The sequence below is a fragment of the Dendroctonus ponderosae genome, unplaced genomic scaffold, assembly GCF_020466585.1.
Source record: "Dendroctonus ponderosae isolate FM_Combo_2020 unplaced genomic scaffold, Dpon_F_20191213v2 Dpon_F_20191213_7, whole genome shotgun sequence".
NCBI lineage: Eukaryota > Metazoa > Arthropoda > Insecta > Coleoptera > Curculionidae > Dendroctonus > Dendroctonus ponderosae.
In genome coordinates, this window is record NW_026018916.1 from 355,208 (window position 1) to 369,105 (window position 13,898).

Genomic DNA, 13,898 nt, shown 5'->3' on the forward strand with positions numbered 1-13,898 from the left:
TTGGTAAGGAGCAGCTAAACAACGGACAGTCCAACGTTGCCGCTTACCACGATATTTGCAATTTTTTACCACATTTCCTTTACAATCGCTAAATTTCTAGTTTAAAGTCACATTTTGGGGTCCTTCAATCCTTCGAGAGACAATTCCACAAATAATTCGTGGCCTGCCAACCTGCCAACGAATAAAAGTGGCGGCAGATTAGAAATGACCAATCGTGGTAAACGGCAACGTTGGACTGTCCTGTATTTAGCTGCTCCTGGTTGGTAGCCCGTGAACAACAAAACAAAAGCAATCACGTCAAATCTGTCAAACTGCCAGTGCTTGTAAAGATGGCGAACGTGCGTGATAGCGATACTTCGCTGTGGCTTCACAATAAATTGGGAATTTCAAACGATTCATGGACCGGAGGCTCGATTTGTTCGCAGCTGAACCTGGAAGTTTTGCGTAACATCAAGGAGTGCTTTCCTGATCTGCAGACGCAAGTGAAACTCAAATTGTTGCTGAGTTTCTTTCACATCCCGCGCAGAAACTTGGAGGAGGTCTGTTTATGTTTTTAGAATTCATTAAACAATGGGGCATAGCGTTTTGTGTCATCCGTTGGTTAACGAAGATTCAAGTTTCCCACTAATGCAAACTCCAGCCGTTCTCAGCTTGTCTGGTTTGAAGTTGCCATGTGCAAACCGTTATTGAGCTTTGGCTGAGCACGTTTGGAGGCAAACTGCGGGAGTTTGCCCCCTTTTGAACAGTTCCCGCATTCCGATGTGCGGCACATTCTCGCTAGGAAGGCCTAATCTTCGAATATTCCACTGTTCACAACTATTAATAGCATTAAGGCAGTACTGAATACATTCTTGAAATGCTGTTGTTATAAATAACAAATGGTTCGGTTCTACAGTTGGGCTCCCAGCCCAGGCTTGACGATGCAAAGCGAAGTAGCAAAGAGCATTCAGATTTTGATATTTTAGGAGCTCGCCGATGGAGATAAAACAACGCCAGCATTTCATGCAATGTGGGCTTCACAATCATAAATGTTCCCTTTTCATTTAGCTTTCATTGTCATTTGCACGGGGCATTTGTCTGTTCCATTCGTCCATGCTTAGCAAAAAACATTCGCAAAATTAGTGCAGTGCAATTTCCAACAAAAATCACACAATTTTCAGTGGAAATCCGAGTTGGAGCAAATCCTCGACGTAGCATTGCAGGACTCAGAACTATGGGTGGCAATGATTGCGGATACTTTGAAAACCTACCCATCAAGCGGCTCTTTAAATACGGAAATAGTCGATGTGGAAGAAGTGCGGCAAATCTTCAGCGATCTCATTTCCGACTTAAAGAAGCACGTGAAGAAACAAAACGAGCACACAATCCTACCCATGGAGTGCCACTATCTGAATAAAAATGCCCTGATCTCAGTGGTAAGTGACTGGGATTAACGCGAATCAGCTTGATTTTTAAAATCTGAACCAACCCTGACGCAATGTTCACCCGTGACTACAGGTGGGTCACAAACCCGAGCCAATCAAGCACTTCACAATCAAGAAGAAACCGAAATCGGCCCTGTTAAGGGCCGATTTATTGCAAAAATCCTCGGATGCAGCTTCCAATTTGAAAAAATCCAGCGCCCCCGTTATTCCAGTGAGGTCCCGCGGAATGCCTAGAAAAATGACCGACACAAGTGCGTTTTGTTGTCGCGGTTAATTCACTAAATCACGGCTGGTTGTTTTGTAGCGCCTTTGAAAGGCATCCCAAGTCGTGTCCCAACTCCAGGATTCCGCTCGAACACTCTGACCAGCAACATGGCGAATAGGCCGCCACTAACACGACCGCCAGCTGGGCGGAAAGAGGGTGGCGTAAAATTGCTGGACATTGCCGATCAGCCCTTGGGCTACGCCGCTTTGAAGAAGCGAAAGAAGCAGCAGGGTGAGTTGATCAACTTGCAGTGTTAGTGGTTTGCATCAAGCGTCTTCAAACAAGCAGAAATGGAAGAAAACCAAGCAAAGAAAGCGCAGCAGGAAAACCAGGCCTTGCAAAGCCCGACGCCCGCAAAGAAAGAGCCTTCGAGTACACCGGATTACGCTGCTGGATTGGGGAGTGCCACCCCCGCTTACGCTCCTGCTACTCCTCAACCCGCCGTTACCACGACCTGTAAGCGAGCGAGTTCGCGGTTATTTAAACCATTTTAACAATTTAAAATTCTTCAGCTGCGAGTCTTACGTCTACAGCCCCAGCCACACCGTCCGCACCAGTTGCAGCTGCCCCTAAAACAACTGCCATTCTTTTGGCCACACCGGCAGTCCAAACAGCTCAGCTACCAGCAGCCACGCCTCAGTTGGCCAAACAACAGCCCGCTCAGATTCAACACATTCAAGTGCAGCAACAACAACCGGTAAGATTCGCTCATAGAAAAACACATCCGAAGTAAACATTTTGATCGTTTTCAGCAACAGCAAGTGGTTTCGCCGCAAATGGTCACTCCTCAGTTCATTACTGCCCAGAATCTGCGACCGGTTCCTCCCTTACTGGCCACAACTCCAAACGGACAACGAACCATCATTACCACAGGTAAGGCGCATATTTAGCACTCAGAAGCAAGCAATGAAGAAAAATATGCAATTTTCTTTCAGATCAAGCCACAGGAATCCAGACTCAACAAATCATTACTGGAACTCCGATGGTTGTAACTCAGAGGCCTTCTCAGCCGCAACAGACAGTGACTCATATAAGGATACAGTCGCAGCCTGCAAACAATCTGCAAAGACGAGGACTTGCTCTTACGGTGAGAATTGTTTCTGTTGTTGAAAGAAAATTGCCAGCGCAAACATTTCAATTTTTCAGCGAGAGCAAATGCTTGAAGCACAGGACATGTTCAGGACAGCGAATAAAGTTACTCGACCAGAGAAGGCGCTGATCCTTGGTTTCATGGCTGGTTCGAGAGATAATCCGTGCCCGCATCTCGGCAATATCGTGACGATAAAGCTGTCTGAAGACCAGGAGACTGTGATGCAAGCGGACGATACCTGCGTCAACATGCTAGTCGAAACCCACTTCCAAATGAACTACAATAACGGCGAATGGAAACGGATAAAAAAATACCGGCATATAAGTAGCGAAATCGAGCATTTACAACAGAATCAGGCAGCAGCGGCACTAGTATGATTGAAGCTTAAACAAATGGATTTGAGTAAGGAATTAACTGATTAATAGTGGTTGCAAAACTTTAAATTTTTCCACAACCATCCAATTACTATGATTTTGTAAAGAATTGAAAACCCATATTTATTAGATAAAGCTTATCTAAGGTGACGAAACCCGAACACTCACTTGATTACTACACGAACCGTTAAGGCGAAATATAAAAAAGAAAATAGTTTTAATTTTAGCTTAAACATACAAAAAGACTGATGTAAAAATACAATATTTAGTTAATAGCATTGACAACGCACGTTTTATTAGTGTGATGAGTAACATTTACTTGTTCTTCCTCTGGAAATGTTTGTCGGGTTTTATCAATCCAGTTCTAATGTCTTAATCTTAGTGGATATTGCTTTTTTGTGCAATTGAATTTTAAAGATTTGCTAAACAGTTAACATTGTCTAAATGTTGGGGCACGAAGCCATTTAATTGCTTGTACATAACCCGCAAAAGATGGATTTGTACGTATTTATTTCCCTGTTTGTAGTAAAATTGTTAAATATCTAACTTTTGTATATAGTACTGATATGAAATGAATATATTGTATTTTTTTCGATTAGCGGTTTTTCACGTGAAATAAAACCAATTTGTTAATTACAAATCAATTTTATTAACATCCCTTTTGGTAAACACTATTTTACATTCCATACACACACAGTCGGCGCAAATTGACAATAAACACTTCCTGCAGTAGAAATGCTTGCACGGAAGTTCATACAAAGACTGAAATGTTTTCTTACAAAACGCGCAGTGTTTTTCAGTACATTCATTCGAACTAGAAAACGATGTAAAATTCGGATCAGTTTTGGCTTTTTGTATTAAAATATCCACCTCAGTGCTAGCACCGTTTAACTCTCGCTCGTCGCTACTTATGGGGCCTTTAAGCCTTTTAGGTGCATTGCCTAGTCCTAAGGTTCTTTTTAAATTAAAAGTCTCAGTCGCGTGACTATTTCTCAACAAGAACATATCAATTCTACTCTTTAAGGCCACGTTTAACACAGGTTTCAAAGTCTCCGTGAATTTAATTCCTGTGAAAGGATCGCCTGGTTTCCTCCCGAACGATTTTTCACTTTCCACGTGTTTCTCTAGAGTGGTATAATCCACGGTTTTTCCACTGGGTAACGTATAAGGAATAGTCATTAGCTGATACGTTAGATCGTCTTTAAATTCACCAGGGATTTTAAATTGCACCGTTTCAGCTTCTACAGGCTCTACAGCGGAGATTTTTTCAATAACAAGTCGTTGTACAGTATCAACAGTCTTTTGAGAGCAAGATCTTGCTGGTTTTCCCCAAACTTCCACCGACGCTAAGCAGGGTACTGACCTTTGGGTCCTAAATATGACAATTTTCAGGCCTGCAGCGTTCAGGAAAAACTTAAAGGCGCAACCTTTCAGAAAATTCAGCTCTGTGGTACTTTTGGAAAAACGACAAGGAGGAGGGTTTGACATCGAATAGTCCCTCTTGTTGCAAAAAATCACAATAGGAGCCTCATAAACAGCCCTAGCGATTGAACAATACTCGCCAGTCGAATTCTTGGCAAAGAGTTCAATGCCTGAACATCTGTGGTTGCCCACCGAAGTGTTTAGAACAATATACGCAATATTTACTTCACATAAAAATTCAAATTCCAATTCCACAGGCGGTTTGATTGAAGGATACGCTATAAAACCTCGAGCTTTACTCGAAAAATCAGTGCTTATTAAATTGTCCGCTTCATAACTATCAGTTGCCAATGGCTTAAGAAGAATCTTTGGCAACAATTTACTATCCAAAAAGTTAAACATTTTGTAGGAAATTACTTAATTCTACTAATTATTGGGATAGTGGCTATGATTCTTGACAATTTTCCTTGGGCGTTTGCTGGTTTATTGCAGATTTTGGAGTAACTAGAGAGGCTCTGGAAAAGCAGTGTGGAATTGGAAAAGAGAACTCACCGGTTTAAACAGGGTTTTTATAAGGTTGCGGAAAAAGTCTGGCGTACATTAGTGGAGCTAGTTAGGAGAATACTTTAATTCTGGAACGCAGCACTTGTGCTGTTTTATAGTTGATGAAAGCAAATCGGCAATAGTGAGTTTTGCTAATGTTTGCATTTGTGTGCAGTTTTTCTTCAGTCAAAAACATATTTTCTGTTTTTGTTTAACAAAAAGTAGCAACTGCATGAAGAGCATTGTTTTGGGTAGACAGTTAAATTTGACTCCGAGCCAGTTTGTGATCCTTCCTACTATTAATTGTTGCATTTATTCATTTAATTTATTTAGTTTATCCACTCATATTCTCTAATATTTAAACATTAGATAGTGCGATGTGTTCGCACATTATGACTCGTTTCTTGCTTATACAACTAGTTCACTAGGAATTCACATTTATTATCAATAAAATCTTGCAAACACTTTGAGCTGATAATTCATCCCTCAGTTAGGGTGAAGAAAAATTGAAATTAATCAAAGTTTTTAAGAACAGATTTAAAACAAGTTCCATAAGCAGATGTAAACAACACTATATCTAATGTACACCAGAACTTACCCACACTGAATCAGCGAATAAATATGGTTGGTCTGCTTACCTTTTCCCATGCTTACAGTGGGTTTTACTAACCGATTTGATAAAAAAACACAACAGTTTTTAGCACCTTTACATTTCAGGCTGCCATTTTTGACTCATAGATAAAGACAAGCACAGAACATACCCCCTAGGGGGATATTTTGTGAAGACAAGTTTTGACTTTTAAAATAAATCAAATCTTAAAAAAGAGGGCGCTTTTCTGGAAGTCTGATCAGTTGCCTAACAGGGAGTTAAATGTACCAAATTTAATATTTTATGTAATTCCAGCACCATTAAATTGTTTAGGATTGTATTATGATGTTTAATAATTATGTTGTAATTGAAAACATTGTATTGTAAAAATTAATTTATATAAAATAGGCAGTTATCAAAATTCAAAAACTGCATTTTATTGAAACCCGGCAACAGCGTTTGTTTTGACACATGTCCTAATTAACCTAAAAGTTGTGAAGTTAAACATCAACAATTCGCAAAAAAGATCTAAAAAGAAACATTGGGAATGGCTGATGAAAACGATAACGAGCGAATAGACGAGAACCAAAGGCCAGACAAAATGTTTACGTTAAAAAAATGGAACGCCGTTGCAATGTGGAGTTGGGACGTAGAGTGTGACACTTGTGCTATTTGCAGGTAAATTCCTTATTTATCAATGTTACTTTGTTATGATCATTAAATTTATTTGATATGTTGTAGAGTGCAAGTTATGGATGCTTGCTTGAGATGCCAGGCCGAGAGCAAAAAGGATTCGTATGGAAAGCAGGACTGTGTAGTGGTGTGGGGTGAATGTAATCACTCATTTCATTACTGTTGTATGTCTTTGTGGGTGAAACAGAACAACCGATGTCCTCTATGTCAGCAAGAATGGTCCATTCAACGAATGGGGAAATAGTTCAAGACCCAAAAGTAACATGTTGGAAAGTTGTTCCCATATTTTGTCCGGGAAAGGATCTGTACGATATTAAATAATGATCAAATCAAATCAAATCAAAAATTTTTGGCTTTAAAAAAGTATGTAAATATTCAGTATTTAGTAGTTGATTCAAGGGCGGATCCCGGGGGGGATTCAATTATCTATCCAACGATGCCAAAACGAATTCTGTGGCTCGCATGGTTCTTGAGAAACTTCGAAAAAAGCAGCGTCATGTTCAAGTGGATTTTGCAACTCAAAAAAAACCACGCAAATCTAAAACTTCTTGAATTCAAGCATTTTTTGAGAAAACTGCCAACATTTCCTTATCGATGGTTCACTTGCTAAAAAGGCCATTTATTTCTTTCTAGAATGACGTACAAATGAGCGTTCTTGCTCATTTTGCCTCTGAGAAATGAGCAAAAACGGGACGGAAAACATGAAATGTTGGCATAATCTTGCACCTAAGTGTCTGATATCCAACTTTCACTTTCTGGGTCAAAACTACTCGAATTCTGTGGCTCGAATGGTTCTTGAGAAACTTCGAGTAAAGGCCATTTAGTTATATCTGGAATGATGTAAAAACGAGCGTTCTTGCTCATTTTGCTTCCGAGAAACATGCTAAACGGGACAGAAAACCTGAAACTTTGCAATAATCTTACGCCACCCTTGCACAAAACGACGATAATTTTTCTAATTTCATAGACAACAGAAGACTGTATTTTTTCTACATATCCCTGAGTTGATTTACACGTTTCAAGTAGAATCAAGCGGACGTATTTGCAAAAAAATATACATCCTTAAATAGTTCCAGAATGAAGTGGAACAAAATATAGCACTTCACATTGCGCGAAAAAATAGCAAAACCACTTACAAACTCCTCGTAAGCTTCGATAGTGGGCTAATGGAACCATGTGGAACAATTCTCATTCCAAAAACAGAAAAGGGTTAAAATAATTTGCAAACGGACTGTTTATTTTGCTTGCATTTATTAGTCTCATGAATAGTTTGCTTATGAGCAAACCACTTGGGTAGAGCTAAATAAAACTGGAATACCCAAAAAACAGCGCAACATTACAAAAAAGCCAGCAGAGTATCTAAAAATTAAACACTTTTTGTCATCAATTACATGCAGTTGATAATTTAAGAAATAATTTTCCAGTATTATTTATATCAAATTATTGAAAATGTACTTGTTCTAGAGCTCTGACCTACAAGTGGCTTTAGTTACTTTCTAGCGTTAGACGATAAATGAAAAGCAGTAATTTTAAACTATATAAGCCTGAACCTAGAGACAAATCTGGTAATGCTGAAACGCAATTTGCCATGAAAGGGATGTAGATAAAAAGAAACAAGTAACTGGCACAAAGGCCATTCGGCACGAAAACTAAATATTCACTCTCAATTAATTCTGACCTATAATGATCAAATGATTGATTCCACAATAAATTTATCCAATACCAGCTGTCTCACTTAAATATTTACAGTTACACTCATTTCGTATTCCTCCAATTGATCATTGGAATCCATTTTCCCGATGAATAGGATACAAAATAAATGTCCCTTACTCAAACCGAATTAATAATAACTAAGTAAGAAGGAAAAAGCATATTAACTAAACGCCTAAACGCCGTACACAAAAACGTTTATAAACCCGTTTCAATGTATGGTTCGAGTGAATTGACTTAAAGTAAATCAATACACCTTTTAGTTTTGCGTAAACTATTTCGTATTGCCACTTTTACGGATTTTAAGAAAACAATTTTTTCATTTCACTTCGTCGTCGATATTTGTCTACTGAATTGTTTCCTTTCTTCTCCTTGATTAGTTGTTTTTTTGTTTAGATGTTTCATCCTTTTACGCATTGATTTCTCGTAATATTTCTGATGTTTTGCTGTCAATTTACGATTCGATTTCTCACTGTCTAATTTTTGATTTGCTTTTCTGTTCAACATGTCGCTTCCGCGTATCCTTGGTATTCTTAGGACCTGTTGTATCAGTACGGCTGCGAAAACTGAGCGCTCGGTTGGTAAAATGCGGACCTAAAGCAATACATTTTTCATAAAATCGCATCTATAAAACACCGAAATAAAAATTAAACTTACCTATCACCCTGATAAGTCGAGTCTTGCGACAGCAGTCCGTCCATTTGGCTTTGATATTCGGCCATATACAGATCCTGGCTGAGTTCGGCTTGACTCAAGCCCGGTTGGGAAAGGCTGAAGCCAGGTTGGGATAGTCCTGGTTGGGACATGCCGCCTTGAGTAAACTGAAGACTTTGGCTGAACGGCTGCGTCTGGTCCTGACTTAGGTTCTTACCTAAACAAAATCAATCAGTGAGCAAGAAATCGCAACTTTGACATAACACTCATTACTTTTCTGCCTTTGAGGCGGTCGTCTATTTTGCCCTCTGGGATTTTGCTGTTGTTCCCGGGCTTGCATCGCCTGTTGGTGCTGATTGTAGAATCTGGGCGGAACGTGTGCCATATTCATGAACATGCCCAATGGCACCGGCAAAGTCAGACCCGTTTGAGCCCTATAAAGAAAACGCCATTTAAGTAATTTGATCGGCCGAATAATTAATTGTATATACTTTCCTGACTGTGTTTCAATTCCAAATCAAATTGATTCCTGGGTGTCAGTCATTTATTGTCTCTATTTATCAATCAAAATACGTTTCGGTGTATTTTTCCACCATCATCAGTTTTTATGTGTAGCGTTGTTGCTGCTTTAAGCCTTGGCATGCCCTTTTGCGTGCCAAATGTGCGTGAAAAATACACCGAAACGTATTTTGATTGATAAATAGAGACAATAAATGACTGAAACCCAGGAATTAATTTGATTTAGAATAATTAATAATGATAACAACTGATAATACCTGTCGGGAGCAATGTAGCCAATGGGGTCATGAGTCCGACCAAACATGTCCATCTGCATTGGGCGGTTTGGTTGAAAACCAGTACCCAAATTACCGAAAGGCCCGTTTCCATTCATATTAGAATTCGTTCTGCAAAATGAAACTGATTAAAATCACATACAATGAACCACAGTTTTAAAGCAAACTTTACCTATCATATACAGAACCGGGAACCATCGCTTCCCGGGCATCGAACATTGACGTAGACATAAAGTGACTCCCGGGATTGTCCGAGTTGGTCAGTTTTTTCGGCTTGGCGAATTGTATCAGAGACTCCTTCATATTTGTCAATGGGCCTTCCACCAAAACCTAGTTTGAAGATGATTTATTAGCAAAAATTAACGCCAACAAATCTAATGCGATAAAGCTTTACCTTTTGTTCCTTGTAAAAAGACAATAGATGGTTCCATAAGGGTTGCTTTGAAAGAACTTTCGGATTTCCTACAATGATAATGCCATATTTAGCTCTGGTTAAGGCAACATTTAAACGCCTGGGATCATTCAGGAACCCGATTCCTTGATGCTCGTTACTCCTGGAAGACCTTTAATGAGCATCATCGATATTAAAAAGGCTGCTTTGGCACTAACCGGACACAGGACATGATTATAATGTCTTTCTCTCTTCCCTGAAAGGCGTCTACACTCGCAATCTCAATCTCCTGATAGAGCTTGCTATGGAGTGATCCTTGATAGAGCATGTACTGTACCAGATAAGCCCGTTGTCCCTCATATGGTGTAATGACTCCGATCTGTTCGGGTTTGATGCCGGCTCGCAAAAACCTAGAAATCCACCTCAAAGTTCTGCTCCAAATTTAAGACAGTGAATACTACCTGGTAGCGATTTTTTCTACATTGGAAGCTTCAGTTCTGTTCAGATAACTGGTTCCACTACCGGCAATCTCTTCCTGGCCTTGCGTCACAAGGAAGAACATCGGCCTATCTTGAATGGGCCACGGAAAGTCAATTTTCAACAGCTTCCGTTCTTCAGCGCTAACACCATTTTGCAAACTACAACCACAACATACATAAAATACGCACCAGTTGCAATTCGAGTCAATACTCGTACCTTCCTTCATAGAAGAAATCGGATGGAAACCGGGATAATTCTGGGTGCATTCGATACTGAACCTCCAATCTAAAAGGCCTAATACCCAGAACCACCAGTCGTTCGAATAGGGACTGTGATAAGCCAGCTCTTGCGGCTTTCTTGCACATCACCACTGGTCCTAATTGACAATGATCTCCAACCAAAATCAGCTGTTTTACTCCCAGAACGACTGGCACCATACACTCAGGTTCAGTGGCCTGAATAATCGCACAATATTCCAGTAAAATAAACAAATATTGAAGCGCTTAGACGCACCTGCATGCTTTCATCAATTAAAATTGAATGAAACTTGAGTCTGATCAAACGGGGATCACCAGCACCAACACATGTACAACAAATTACATCAGCCGCTTCCAGCAATTCTTTTTCAGCCAGTTTTTTCAACATCCTTTGAAAGAATAACACATTTAAATTGGGAAACCGATTGCGAGTTGCTTACCTGTATCGTTTCTCATCCATACTGGATAATTCTCCGGTTTCATCTTTAAGCTGTTGCAATTTTTGCAGTTCTGTGTTGCCTTCCATTTTTCTGATTTGATTGTGGAGCGCCAAGAAACTGACTGGAGAATCGATAGCTTCCCGCGACTTGGCGCACAACCTGCAATTGAAACATTTTACGTAGGTACAAAACGTACACAATAAAATTTTAACTGTACTGCACCTTACAACCTTTAGGTCGGTTTTGTGGATCTTCTCCGTCAGTTGATCCACTGCGGTGTTGCTTGGGGCACATACCAAAACAGGGCCCCCATTTTGTTTCACCAATTGGTACACGATGGTGGCCGATGTCACAGTTTTGCCGGTTCCTGGTGGGCCTGAAACATTACGCAAATAGGTAAAGGCAACCGATTTATTAACATGTTGCTAAAGGTACCTTGAATGAGAGACAAGGGTCTTTGCAGGGCATGTTTAACTGCATACACTTGCGACCGGTTCAAATCGGGCAAATTAGGCGCAGAAAAATGCTTCGGCAAATGACAGCGAAACAAGACTTCTTCGACTTCATGACCGAGCAAACGGTGATAGATGTAGGCCGACACTGACGTGTCGTCCACTGCAAATTTTCGAAGAGCCAACTGCATTCTGAAATAGTTAATAAATTCTTGTTGATGGTTTGTAAATTTCGCTTTAATGGCAATTACCGATCAAAGCTTGTGCTCTTCCATATAAAGTCTACCACAAAATTGCTTGTGCACTCAGTGGGGGCTCCAGAGCCGTTCTTCAGCTCGATTCCTATATCTTCTCCATAGTTGTCAGGCACTTTAATCACATGACCTACTCCGGCCCATGATTTATGCACCTCGCCAACGTATCTAAACGAATAAGCGTTTTAAACTGACGAGTTTTTCAGGCCACAGAGGAGAATATTTTCTATCTAACATTTCGCAAGCACGAGTAAATCGCATTTTCAGATGTGGTTTGCTCGGCTCAGGAGTTCAACTTACCTTAGTCGTAACTCATCCCCATGCATCAGTTTCATGTCGCCGTCAGTTTTGGCAAGAGTGAAATATGCGATGGTTTTTTTATTTAGCCCAACATCCCATCTGACTTCGATGTTTTCCTGGGTCTGAGACTCTTTCAACCTCTTATCATAATCAGCCTCCAACTTTACCAGGGGACCGAAAATATTCTGATACTGGTAGCCATCCTCATAACGGAGCAAAACCTTGAAATGGCACAACTTTCAAGAAAACCCTTTGATGAAAAAAGCCATAAGAAATACCTGTTGAGGTTCCTCGTCCACGCCTGGCTTTTCCAGATCCTGGAAAGTTGCATCGACATTTTCCTTCCAAAGCTCTTCCAGCTTGTTGATTTGCTGGGCGGAAATCTGACGGGCCCTAAGCTGCTCCTGTTCTGAAGGAATCTTTACCAGCCATGTTAAAAAGCAGCGATCCGCAATCAGTGGCTTCCATTGTTCTTGGTCCCAGTTCATGTCCTGCGGGCAAAATGCATGTTTCTGATAAAGCTACTGATCATCACTAGAAAATATACCTTAAGGGAATTCTGTGCCGCACAAGGCTGCCTGCAAAGCAGCACTACAACCGAATCGGCCTTGGCGGGAATAAATCCCAACACAAAAACATTCCTCACTCCGCAGCTGTAGCATTCCAATATGGTTTCCCCTAAGGGACCGTCTCTGTGCAGAGTCACTTCCTTATGCTTAGCTCGGACCTAAATCAACCCAATCGAATTAATTGACTGAGAAAGGCAAATCCCACAGATTAATTACCAAATGATTAATTATATGGCTTCCGGACGTGTTCCCTCTGCCATTGCAGAACCACTTTTTGCAAATGTTGCACATAACAACGCAATGGGGCTCATGGATGCCGCAGTACTTGCAGGCAAAGTCTGGCAGCTCTCGGCTGTTGTAAAACTCTTCATCCTCCTCTTCAAATTGCAGTTCGCCAAGAATTTGGGTGGTTGTTACGATTTTACTGATGTTGTTGTTCATCTGAAAATGATTACCGAGTATGTGAGCAAATAGGGCGGTAATTCTTCAAAGTAAAGCTATTATGTGAGACCGCCCTATCATCTATCTAAAGGATTTGGACAAGAAATTCATTCGTTGTTTAAAAAAGCGCACTCAGTATCAATTCCTAATGAAAAAACGTGAGGAAATTTGGCCTTTCGAAACATCCTAAATTTGAAGAACAATCCAGATTGTAAATGATTTTTGATTAAACCCATAGGAATTAGGGCTTGGAGGATTGAATTAAATGCATGCTTCTTCACACAGGCATGATAAAGGAAGCATTTTTCGACCTTGAATAATCTTAACCTTACAAACCTGCACTGCTTGTACTTTGGGGCCTGCATGATCGTGTTGCGAAGCCTGCGTTTGCGAAGGAATCGTGAAATCCGTAAAGTCACATTCGGAGCCCTGGGTGTCAGCCCCAATCAAATCAGCCTCTTCAGTGTCCAAAAACGTGAGCGTTTGGGAGCTCGGTCCATACGCGTCGACACTCATACCTGCCCGTTTTTTTCTTCAGCAACTGTCTAGTTAACCCGTTCAACTGGTAAACTGTAACTACTGAACAAATAGCGCGATATACAGAGAAAGTGTTTTCATCCACTGCACACACGTTGATCTTTCGAAATTTCTGGGATAACAGCCGACATTAAGCGCCATGACATCTACGATTAGTCATTTGTTTCGTCAGCGGCACTTCCTGTTTTTTTGGCGCCAATTTGAAATTATTTGATCACT

The 13,898-nt window shown here is 40.5% G+C and overlaps 4 protein-coding genes across 4 annotated transcripts; 2 read left to right on the forward strand and 2 right to left on the reverse strand.

The window, feature by feature from the left end:
- The first annotated feature begins 257 nt into the window (after positions 1–257).
- LOC109539804 (negative elongation factor A) lies at positions 258–3,748 on the forward strand. Its single transcript, XM_019907800.2, has 9 exons — positions 258–539; positions 1,161–1,415; positions 1,498–1,675; positions 1,729–1,920; positions 1,978–2,145; positions 2,202–2,386; positions 2,442–2,562; positions 2,625–2,776; positions 2,836–3,748. The coding sequence occupies exons 1-9, from the start codon at positions 330–332 to the stop codon at positions 3,154–3,156; spliced, it is 1,782 nt and encodes a 593-aa protein (XP_019763359.1). The 5' UTR covers positions 258–329; the 3' UTR covers positions 3,157–3,748.
- Positions 3,749–3,782: 34 nt separating this feature from the next.
- Positions 3,783–5,909, reverse strand: LOC109539806 (RING finger protein 37). Its single transcript, XM_019907802.2, has 2 exons — positions 5,757–5,909; positions 3,783–5,090 (listed from the first exon to the last, which is right to left on the reverse strand). The coding sequence occupies exon 2, from the start codon at positions 4,975–4,977 to the stop codon at positions 3,787–3,789; it is 1,191 nt and encodes a 396-aa protein (XP_019763361.1). The 5' UTR covers positions 4,978–5,090; positions 5,757–5,909; the 3' UTR covers positions 3,783–3,786.
- A 251-nt stretch (positions 5,910–6,160) lies between these two features.
- LOC109539785 (RING-box protein 2) lies at positions 6,161–6,734 on the forward strand. The gene is made up of 2 exons (XM_019907769.2): positions 6,161–6,385; positions 6,449–6,734. Exons 1-2 carry the CDS (start codon positions 6,255–6,257, stop codon positions 6,642–6,644), a joined length of 327 nt encoding a protein of 108 aa, XP_019763328.1. The 5' UTR covers positions 6,161–6,254; the 3' UTR covers positions 6,645–6,734.
- Positions 6,735–7,629: 895 nt separating this feature from the next.
- LOC109539788 (regulator of nonsense transcripts 1 homolog) lies at positions 7,630–13,850 on the reverse strand. Its single transcript, XM_019907774.2, has 19 exons — positions 13,479–13,850; positions 12,918–13,142; positions 12,680–12,859; positions 12,411–12,623; positions 12,133–12,353; positions 11,830–12,000; positions 11,562–11,770; positions 11,349–11,502; positions 11,127–11,285; positions 10,943–11,075; positions 10,646–10,884; positions 10,411–10,587; positions 10,168–10,359; positions 9,953–10,112; positions 9,731–9,888; positions 9,541–9,669; positions 9,038–9,198; positions 8,768–8,981; positions 7,630–8,704 (listed from the first exon to the last, which is right to left on the reverse strand). The coding sequence occupies exons 1-19, from the start codon at positions 13,656–13,658 to the stop codon at positions 8,659–8,661; spliced, it is 3,321 nt and encodes a 1,106-aa protein (XP_019763333.1). The 5' UTR covers positions 13,659–13,850; the 3' UTR covers positions 7,630–8,658.
- Between the last annotated feature and the right edge of the window lie 48 nt (positions 13,851–13,898).

Bases quoted from the DNA above. Each gene is read 5' to 3' on its own strand.
- LOC109539785 (XM_019907769.2), top strand. From the start codon at position 6,255: ATGGCTGATGAAAACGATAACGAGCGAATAGACGAGAACCAAAGGCCA. The intron at 6,386-6,448 runs GTAAATTCCTTA...GATATGTTGTAG, and splicing joins GACACTTGTGCTATTTGCAG to AGTGCAAGTTATGGATGCTT.
- LOC109539806 (XM_019907802.2), bottom strand. From the start codon at position 4,977: ATGTTTAACTTTTTGGATAGTAAATTGTTGCCAAAGATTCTTCTTAAG.
- LOC109539804 (XM_019907800.2), top strand. From the start codon at position 330: ATGGCGAACGTGCGTGATAGCGATACTTCGCTGTGGCTTCACAATAAA. The intron at 540-1,160 runs GTCTGTTTATGT...CACAATTTTCAG, and splicing joins CGCGCAGAAACTTGGAGGAG to TGGAAATCCGAGTTGGAGCA. The intron at 2,387-2,441 runs GTAAGATTCGCT...GATCGTTTTCAG, and splicing joins AAGTGCAGCAACAACAACCG to CAACAGCAAGTGGTTTCGCC.
- LOC109539788 (XM_019907774.2), bottom strand. From the start codon at position 13,658: ATGAGTGTCGACGCGTATGGACCGAGCTCCCAAACGCTCACGTTTTTG. The intron at 12,860-12,917 runs GTAATTAATCTG...GGGTTGATTTAG, and splicing joins GCCATATAATTAATCATTTG to GTCCGAGCTAAGCATAAGGA. The intron at 8,705-8,767 runs GTAAGTTTAATT...GTATTGCTTTAG, and splicing joins TCGACTTATCAGGGTGATAG to GTCCGCATTTTACCAACCGA.